Source organism: Mirounga leonina, unplaced genomic scaffold, assembly GCF_011800145.1.
Source record: "Mirounga leonina isolate KUSES-001 unplaced genomic scaffold, KU_Mleo_1.0 Mir_91, whole genome shotgun sequence".
Lineage (NCBI taxonomy): Eukaryota > Metazoa > Chordata > Mammalia > Carnivora > Phocidae > Mirounga > Mirounga leonina.
The window spans coordinates 7248225-7258326 of NW_023270839.1; the positions used below are offsets into that span (position 1 = coordinate 7248225).

Here is a 10102-nt window from a genome sequence, read left to right on the forward strand (position 1 = left end):
CCCTATTCCCCCCCGCCCCATACAGTCTGAGAGGCACAGGGGACATGGCAGTAATCCAGATGCCTGGCAAGGCCTCCTGGGCACGGGGAGCCGAACTGATGTAAGAAAGGACTCACCAGAGGGAAAGGAGGGAGGGCCCCAAAAAGCTCAAACCTGGCCATCCCGTTAACCTGGGGTTGGCCCCTCTGGGCCTCTTCTCCCTGTACTGAGTGTGGCGTTGTCCTTTCCTGCCTTTTCCCCTTTCCCCAGAGTCCAACACCTACCCTGGAAGCTCTCTGCTACAAATCAGGTCATCTTAAGGGCTGGGGGGTCTGGAAAGGAAGAGGGAGGGCTGTTAGATCTCTTTAATCTCCTCTCCTTTCAGCTTCTGAAGAGGCAGAGGACAAGACTGGCCCTCCAGGAGACAATGCCAACCAGACCACGGTCAGAACTGGGATAACTGGGAAAAGCTGGGGTCGGAGGTCTGGTGTTACTGAGATCTGTTCATATTCTAAAGCCTAAAATTCTCACTGGTAGAGCTTTACACACAGATTTCAGACTAAAGGTAGACCCGAATTTTGGTCAGGCCTGTGACTTACCTCAGAACACCACACTGAGAAACGCCACCTAGGGCCAGTTATGTGTTCAGCACCACACAGGGGATGGAGCACAGAGGGACAAGGGAGGGCAGGACTTGAGGGAGAAGGGGAGACAGAAGCAGGATTGAGGTAGGAAAGGCCGAAAGCAGGTGGAGGCAAGGCGGAAGACACAAGTGAAGAAATGAAAAGAGAAAGCCCAAACCACAAGACTAGCTGCTGCCCAGCTCTCTATTCCTGTCAGGAGCAGAAAGACTACTAGACTGGTCATCTCCAGCAGAAGGCCCTGAGCCTGCAGGGAAGCATCCAGGCACCTCCTTCCTGAGAGTAGAGGCCCCAGCCCAGATAGCAAACTCTGCAGCTCTCCAAGTCACCTGGCCTTGGGCCTTCAGCCTAGGCCAGGCAGGACCTGGGTGGTTCAGCTCTGTGGCTCTAAAGTGTTATTCTGAGGGGACTCCCAGCCTGGGTCCTGAGGCGCCACACTGCTCCTCACAGCCCTCCAAATGGGACCTCAGCGCGCGGTATTACTGCATTCCCACAGATGACAGTGCTGGCCAGGCCCTCCTCCTTGCTCCTGTTCGCTCCTGCAGGCCCATTCCAGATGTCTGCTCCTAGGGCCGAGGGCATTAAAATGAGCATCTGGATGCCTTTCCTTTCGGGCCATTCCCTCCTCCCAGTTCTTGGGCTTGGACCAGTGGCACCAGCCGGCAGGAGAGGAAGTGAGCCAAGGGGAGAAACTGCAGGCTGGAGGTCAGGCAGTCAGGTGACTAAGGCGGAGACAGGTCCTTCCCTCGGCCCTATCCCTCTGGAGGTGTGGGCGGGAATGCGCCGGCAGAGCCAGGCCAGAATTTTCCTGGGCCGCTGGGGGAGCTGTGGTGTTTGTTTACATTAAGAAGAGGAGAAGGAAAAGAAAGTGGGAGCTGCTAAGCATCTGGGAGAATGAGCCGGCTTCTGAGCAGACAGGTAGGGAGGGCCCCTCTTCAGGAGACACTCCGATTAGGGACCTCGGAGAGGCAGAGTGGGCAGGGATGAAGGCACCTCTGGATCCAGATGTGCAGAGGGCAGGGGAGCCATTTCATGGAGAAGACACCGGCAGGGTGGGGGTGGGTAAGAAAAGAAAACTCCATCTGGGGGAGGTAGGTACAAGGCCATACTGTTAGCTGGAGAAGTGAGCAAGGCAGAAGAGATGGGAAAGACAGGCCAAGGAGAGACAGAGGCCAGAATGGAGGGAGAGGCCCGGACAAAGAAGGAATGCAAGGGCAAGTCTAGCCTAGGCCTTTGTCCCAATCTAAGGGAAACGAGGGAGGAGCCAGCTTCTTGCCTCTCGCTGGATCCCGCGTGATGCCTTGATGCCTTCGTTTGGGGCTCACTCCTCCTAAACTGGGCGTGGGGATCTTGCTGTGTTCACGCACACACAGGGCTGGGTGATGGTGGGCCCCCCTTCCCTGACACCTGCTCCACACACCCCACCCCCGTGTGTCCCCAGGTGTTTTGCTGTCCGTACTGCAGCTTCCTGAGCCCAGAGCCCGACCAGGTGAGGGCTCATGCGCTCTCCCAGCATGCAGTGCAGCCCAAGTACAGGTGCCCGCTGTGCCAGGAGCAGCTGGTGGGCCGGCCTGCCCTGCACTTCCACCTCAGCCACCTGCACAATGTGGTGCCTGAGTGCGTGGAGAAGCTGCTGCTTGTGGTGAGTACTGGCTCAGGGAGGACCCAACCAGGACGCCCCGTTCGGGCCGGGCAGGAGGGGAAGAAAAGGCAGGGGTGTCCAGGCAGGTGTGTGCGTGGCGGGGAGGGTGGTGGTGAGGAAGCAGCATTCCACAGGTTTGAGGGGGTTTTAGTGTTGGGGGGAAACTTAGAGCTTGCCTCTGCTCGCCGGTGAGGGAGCTCAGGGTTTCCTTCATTTCCATTAAGTCCAGACAAGAGCTGCTTAACAGCAGGCACAGGCTGCGGCACAGGAAGAGCAGAAGTGAGGGGGCGCGAGTCCAGGATGAGGGTGGAGGCTGGACAGGGGCTGGGCACAGGGCAGGAGCAGGTGCAAAGCAGGGCGTCAGGAGTAGGGGGGTAGCGGGGGTGGGCAGTCACTGGGCTCTCTTCCATTACAGGCCACAACTGTAGAGATGACCTTTACAACCAAAGTGCTGCCTGGGCCCACTCTGTGCCCGCTGGGGGATGCCCCAGAGCCCCCTGCTCCCCCAGAGCCTGTGCCCAGCAGAGAACAGGGAGCAGGTAAGAATGGGGACGGCACACCTGCCAATGTGGCAGGAAAAGGGGACCTGGGCTCCACATTCCAAGGAGGGTCTGAGGACATCCGAGGCAAGGACCAGTTGCCCTAGACATTGAGTGGGTGGGGTCTGACTTCAAACAAAGTTCCCGTCTCACGGCACCCTTCTCTCTCCCTCAGAAGGCCCTCACCTGACCCCCGAAGCCAGTCCTGATCCTCTTCCTGAGCCTCCCCTGCCCTCAGCCGAGGCCCCAGACAAGCCCCCGGGAAGCCCTGATCGATCCCCTTCTCCAGCCCCATCTCCAGCCCCTCGGCCTGATGGCCCAGTGGAAGAAGTGGCCCCTCCACCCACCGTGGCTGAAGAGGAAGAGGGCAGTGTCGGGGAGCCCCGCCCTGCAGAGCCCGCTCCAGCTGACTCTCGCCACCCTCTGACCTATCGGAAGACCACCAACTTTGCCCTGGACAAGTTTCTTGACCCTGCCCGGCCCTATAAGTGCACTGTGTGTAAGGAGTCCTTCACGCAGAAGAATATCCTTCTAGTCCATTACAACTCTGTTTCCCACCTGCACAAGATGAAGAAGGCTGCCATTGACCCATCCGGCCCTGCCCGAGGAGAGGCGGGCGCCGCGCCTCCCACTGCTGCCGCCACTGACAAGCCCTTCAAGTGCACAGTCTGCCGAGTCTCCTACAACCAGAGCTCCACCCTGGAGATCCACATGCGCTCAGTTCTGCACCAGACTCGATCTCGGGGGACCAAGACTGACGCCAAGGCAGAGGGGCCAGAGCGGGGCCAAGAAGAGCCCAAGGAGGGCGAGATGGAGGGGGAGGTGGGCACTGAGAAGAAGGGCCCTGACCCTGGTGGCTTCACCTCTGGGTTGCCCTTCCTGTCGCCTCCCCCACCTCCCTTGGACCTGCACCGCTTCCCAGCCCCCCTCTTCACCCCACCAGTCCTGCCCCCCTTCCCTCTGGTGCCCGAATCACTGCTTAAGCTCCAGCAGCAACAGCTGCTCCTGCCCTTCTACCTCCATGACCTCAAGGTGGGGCCCAAGCTGGCACTGGCTGGGCCTGCACCCCTACTAGCTGCCGCCCCTCCTCCCCCGCCCCTGCCACCCAAGGCTGAGCTGGCTGAGCGGGAGTGGGAGCGGCCCCCCACGGCAGAAGAGGGGAATGAGGCAGGGCCCGCCTCACCCCCCACCTCAACGCCCAACGAAGCAGCCCGCACTGCAGCCAAAGCCCTTCTAGAAAACTTTGGCTTTGAGCTGGTGATCCAGTACAACGAAGGAAAGCAGGCTGTGCCCCCTCCCCCGACCCCCCCCCCACCAGAGGCCCTGGGGGGTGGGGACAAGCTGGCCTGTGGGGCCTGTGGGAAACTCTTCTCCAATATGCTTATCCTCAAGACACACGAGGAGCACGTCCACCGCCGATTTCTGCCCTTTGAGGCCCTGAGCCGTTATGCTGCTCAGTTTCGAAAGAGCTACGACAGCCTATACCCACCCCCTGCAGAGCCCCCCAAACCTCCTGATGGGTCCCTGGATTCACCAGCTCCCCAACTGGGCCTTCCATTCCTGGTCCCAGAGCCTGAGGCAGGGGGGACCCGTCCCTCTGAGGAGTGTAGCCGGGCAGGACGCTGGCCCCCAGAGGAGGAAGAAGGCTCCAGAGGGAATCTGCCTCCCCTAGTGCCTGCAGGCCGCAGGTTCTCCAGAACTAAGTTCACAGAGTTCCAGACCCAAGCCCTGCAGTCTTTCTTTGAGACCAGTGCCTACCCCAAGGATGGAGAGGTGGAGCGGCTCGCAAGTCTCCTGGGCCTGGCTAGCCGTGTGGTGGTCGTGTGGTTCCAGAATGCCCGCCAGAAAGCACGCAAAAATGCCATCGAGGGTGGGCCTGTGCCGACCGGAGGAGGCAACGGGGGAGCCTCTGGCTGCAGGCGCTGCCATGCCACCTTCTCCTGTGTTTTCGAGTTGGTGCGGCACCTCAAGAAATGCTATGACGACCAGCCCCCTGAAGAGGAGGAGGAAGAGGCAGAGCGAGGGGAAGAGGAGGAAGAGGTAGAGGAGGAGGATGCAGAGGAGGAACAGAGCCTAGAACCACCCGCAGGGCCTGAGGGTCCCTCACCAGAGCCCCTGGACAGGGAAGAGCTGAGCCAAGCAGAGGCAACAAAGCCAGGAGGCAAAGAACCTGAAGGGAGGGCCCCTCCCTCACCTTCCCTGGTCCACACTTGTGATCAGTGCACCATGTCTTTCCCCAACCAAGACCTCCTGACCAGTCACCGGCGGCTACACTTCCTGCCCTCCATGCAGCCCAGTGCGGCCCCGCACCTCCTGGATCTGCCCTTGCTGGTGTTTGGGGAGCGAAGCCCCCTGGTGGCAGGCACTCCACCGGCGCCAGGGCCTCCCCTCAAACGGAAGCACGAGGAGGGCAGCCTGTCCCCGACAGGCAGTGAAGCAGGGGGGGCAGGGGAGGGCGAGCCCCCCCGGGACAAGCGCCTGCGCACCACCATCCTGCCGGAGCAGCTGGAGATCCTGTACCGCTGGTACATGCAAGACTCCAACCCGACGCGCAAGATGCTCGACTGCATCTCTGAGGAGGTGGGGCTCAAGAAGCGAGTGGTGCAGGTCTGGTTCCAGAACACCAGGGCCCGGGAGAGGAAAGGCCAATTTCGAAGCACCCCTGGGGCGGTGCCCAACCCAACATCCAAGCCCCCCATCACGTCTGCCCCTGCAGCCTTCCCCAAGTTCAACCTCTTGTTGGGCAAGGTAGATGATGGGACTGGGAGGGAGGCCTCAAAGCGGGAAGCACCTGCTTTTCCCTACCCCCCGGTTACCCCTGCCGCCGGGCCCCTCCCTTTTCTACCACCTGGGAAAGAGGCCACCACCCCAACACCAGAGCCACCGCTACCTCTCCCACCTCCCCCTCCACCCAGTGAGGAAGAGGGTGCAGAGGAGCCGGCTAAAGCTTCTCCAGAGAGCGAGGCTTGCAGTCCATCTGCCGGGGATCTCAGCGATTCGTCTGCTTCCAGTCTGGCGGAACCAGAGTCCCCTGGGGCTGGAGGAAGCGGTGGAGGAACAGGAAGTGGGGCTGGGGTTCCAGATGGGATGGGGCAGCGGCGCTACAGGACCCAGATGAGCAGCCTGCAGTTGAAGATCATGAAAGCCTGCTACGAAGCCTACCGTACCCCAACCATGCAGGAGTGTGAGGTGCTGGGGGAGGAGATTGGGCTGCCCAAGAGAGTCATCCAGGTCTGGTTCCAGAATGCTCGTGCCAAGGAAAAGAAGGCCAAGCTGCAGGGGGCAGCGGTTGGCGGGGCTGGGGGCAGCAGTGAGGGCCCCTTGGGAGCCCAGCGCACTGACTGTCCCTACTGCGACGTCAAGTATGATTTCTATGTCTCCTGCCGAGGCCATCTCTTTTCACGCCAGCACCTGGCCAAACTCAAAGAGGCAGTCCGAGCCCAGCTGAAGAGTGAAAGCAAGTGCTACGACTTGGCCCCAGCACCCGAGGCACCCCCGGCTCCCAAGGCCACACCTGCCACCACACCTGCCTCTCTGCCCCTCGGGGCTGCCCCGGCCTTGCCTCGCCTGGCCCCGGTCCTCTTGTCTGGCCCAGCTCTGGCCCAGCCCCCACTGGGCAGCTTAGCTCCTTTCAGTTCAGGTGAGTGGGCAGTTGGGAGGGGTTGAACTTCAGAGAGCCATCTCTCTCTAATGACATGCCCCTCTTTTTCCTCCTTGACTCTCCCCACCTCCAGCCTCCGGTGGCCTTCCTCAGTTTCAGGCTCTTGTGGGGGGGGGGGGGAGAGAAGGGAGGGGAGGGCACGTGGCAGCTAGGTGGTGGCAGTGGGCGAGGGTGTGGCTGGAGGTGGCCTACAGCAGGAAGGATGACAGGCCAGGAGGTGGCTAATCCTTCATCACTCCTTTCATCTTCCTAGGCCCTGCAGCCTCCTCTGGCCTCCTCGGCCTCGCCACTTCAGTCCTGCCTGCTACCGCAGTGGTCCAGACTGCTGGCCCAGGCTGCCCCTTACCTCAGAGACCTGTGCCTGAGCAAACCAACACCTCCACGGCTGGCACCACTGACCCTGCCCCAGGCCCCCCTCCTGAGCCCTCTGGGGACAAGGTCTCTGGTGAGCGAAAGCCAGTTGCAGCCCCCACCAACTCCTCCACTGACGCCCTCAAGAACCTCAAAGCACTGAAGGCTACTGTCCCAGCCCTCTTGGGGGGCCAATTCCTGCCCTTCCCATTGCCCCCTGCAGGGGGGGCGACACCACCAGCTGTCTTTGGCCCCCAGTTGCAGGGGGCCTACTTCCAACAGCTCTATGGCATGAAGAAGGGGCTATTTCCCATGAACCCCATGATACCTCAGACCCTCATCGGACTGCTCCCCAACGCCCTCCTCCAGGCACCACCCCAGCCCCCTGAGCCCACAGCCACAGCGCCTCCAAAGCCTCCCGAACTGGCTGCTCCAGGGGAGGGGGAGGCCGGGGAGGCCGATGAGCTGCTGTCGGGCAGTACCGGCATCTCCACCGTGGACGTGACCCACCGCTACCTGTGCCGCCAGTGCCAGACGGCATTTGATGGGGAGGCCCCAGCCACGGCTCACCAGAGATCCTTCTGCTTCTTTGGGCGGGGCCCTGGGGCTTCTGTGCCCCCCCCGCTGCGGGTGCCCATCTGCACCTACCACTGCCTGGCATGTGAGGTGCTGCTGAGTGGGCACGAAGCCCTGGCCTCCCACCTGCGCTCCTCGGCCCACCGGCGCAAGGCGGCCCCGCCCCCAGGGGGCCCACCCATCACCATCACCAACGCCGCCACAGCCGCCACGGCTGCTGTGGCTTTTGCCAAAGAGGAAGCAAGATTACCTCACACGGACTCCAACCCAAAAACTACTACTACCTCTACACTTCTAGCTTTATAAACAGATGAACCAAGATGGGGGGAGAGGGGAGGGCCTCAGGGCCCCCTCCCTTACCCCAAGGGGTGTTTGGTGGGAGCTCACATCCCTCACCCCGACCCTCGGCCCCGCCCACCTCACGGGACTCTTTCAGTTCCCACCCTCAGTGGGCTTCACACGCCCCGCCTCTGGCAGAGCCCTGCCTCCGCTCCCCTGCCCCCCCCCCCCGCCCCCGCCTGGACCCCAGACACGCTGCTCCTCCTCTGCGGCTCCTTGCCCCACGTCTTCACAGACGCACACCCATCTCATCATCCTGACGGTCCACTCATCTCTGCCCTGCCCACCACACACGAGGTCTACCCTTGAATCCATCTTCCACTACCTTATTCCCACTGGATTCACCCCCCAACAGTCAACCCCCGCAAACACACATATGTCAGCCCATGCTGTTCACTGACTGAGAAAACACCAAAAAAAAAAAAAAAAGAAAAGAAAGTTAAAAGAAAACCCAAGACAAAGAAGGGGGAAGGAAAACAAACTTTGCTACTCGCCCTTCCCTCTCCCTACCCCCTTGTCTAGAGCACCACACAGCTCACAAACTTTCCAAATACCCAGTTGGCTCCCAAGGTTGGAGCCTGGGATGGGCAGGGAGCCCACAAAACTCTAACCAAACTGGAGGTTGGCAGGGGGAGAAGTGCTCAGTTCACTCTCCCCACACCCCTCCCTCCTAACCCTCTCCTCGCCTGACCAGGAGCCCCTGCGGCCTGGACTCTAGGGGAAGCCGCCGCCAGGAACCTCTCTGCCAACCCCCACCCTGCACCCTGGGAACTGCAGTAACTTATTCTCAAAGGCTTTAAACACAGAGATCCTCTCAGCAGCCGTGGGCCCACCCCTTGTCCCAGCCCTGCCATGTGGGGGTCCAGCCTCTGGGACCGGCACTGCCCACCAACGGCAAATCCAAAGTTCTTTTAAAAAAACTGAAACACACACACAACCAAAAAAAAAAGAGAGAGAGTGAGCACGCACGCACATGTGCACGGGAGAGAGACGGAGACAGAGGAATGAACTAAAGTAAAACATAAACTTGGAAAATACAGAAAAAAAACTGCAAACTCTCCCATCAAACAAGTGTTTGTTTGTTTGTTTTCCTGTTTGTGTCTCTTTCCCCTCACGTTAAGGGTTTCTTTAAACCGCTAGTCTTGGAAAGAGCAAATGGCTTTAAGTCCTTGCATGGGTATGGTGATCCTTGGGACAGAAAGCCATGCAGCCTGCCCCTGGCTGTACCCAGCTTCCAAAGCCGGGGCTGGCCATGGGGAGAAGAGCCTGGAGACTGGGGAGGGACCTACCTTTGCCCCCTGAGTTGAGTATCAGGACTGCTAACACCCCTTTGTTCCCAGCCGCTAGTTAGAAAAGTCAGTGTTGTCAAACATATCTTGGCGGTCCCAGGAAGAAAGGGGTGGACAGGACTGTGTGGTTTCTGAATCTTGGGTATACTTCCCTTTCCTGCAGCTAACCACTATTTCCTCCCATTCACTTCTTTCACAAACCCCAACTTCTATTTCCATGCCCAGTGGCCCCTTTACATTCCTGGTCACTTGAAATCCTTGCCTTTGCAGGGACCCTTGTTCCGCACCTGTGTTCTTCCCTCCTCCTCTGCCCTTGCCCTTCCTCCCACCAGTAAGCAGCAGCTGCTGGGGGCACCACCCAAAGAGTCAGAGGCTGTCTGGGAGGGCCCTGGGCTCTGGAGCTGAGGACAGCTCAGGGGGTGGGTGGGCAAGGCAATGACCGAAGCACAAGGCGAATCTCTGACAGAGTGCTATCACCAAGGGAAACCAATAAAAGGAATGAGCTAGAAGAGGGTTCCCCACCTCTAACCTCATTGTTTCTGCCAGCATCAGGTGGTGACCCCAAAGCCCAGCTAAAGTGGCACAAGGTAGAAAAGCAGGTGTTTTATTTCAGCAAAGAAAAGCCTGCAAAAGCTCCCAGTCCTCCAGTTTCTGCTACCGCCCTTGCCCAGGCTTGGGCGGGAGTGGCGGGGGGGGGGGGGGGGGATCCCCTCTCAAGGTATTCTCCTTGCAGACTTTCTCCTTTAGGGCTTCTTCCACTACCATCATCCATTTAAAATGCGCACACAGTTCAGTCAGCCCTGGGATTTCCACTTCCTGGCCTGTCACTCTGCCCATGAACATGTTAATACCGAAGCAGAGGCTTATGTGCCGAAAAGATGGGAAAATCAGCCGAGTCCCTAGTGCCCACATGTTCTGTGAACCTCACTTCTGACCCAATCCATTTCTCAAATTAAGAGCTCCAACTCTAGCCAACCAGGGTAGGGGGGAAGCAGTCCTTCAGTGATGCCAGTTATAAATGCAGGCCCTGCCGTGCTGGCGCTCTTGCCACCACCCTTCCTGCCTCTCAGCCTCTCCTCTGTCCC

The 10102-nt window shown here is 59.8% G+C and overlaps 1 protein-coding gene across 1 annotated transcript in view; it reads left to right on the forward strand.

The window, feature by feature from the left end:
* The window catches only part of ZFHX2 (zinc finger homeobox 2), a 28671-nt gene extending 20514 nt beyond the window's left edge, over nt 1-8157 (forward strand). The window contains exons 6-10 of the mRNA XM_034993848.1: nt 365-423; nt 2062-2262; nt 2678-2801; nt 2977-6441; nt 6716-8157. Coding sequence (XP_034849739.1) covers nt 365-423; nt 2062-2262; nt 2678-2801; nt 2977-6441; nt 6716-7695 — 4829 coding nt within the window. The 3' untranslated portion in view covers nt 7696-8157. The remainder of the gene's footprint in view (nt 1-364; nt 424-2061; nt 2263-2677; nt 2802-2976; nt 6442-6715) is intronic.
* The last annotated feature ends 1945 nt before the right edge of the window (nt 8158-10102 follow it).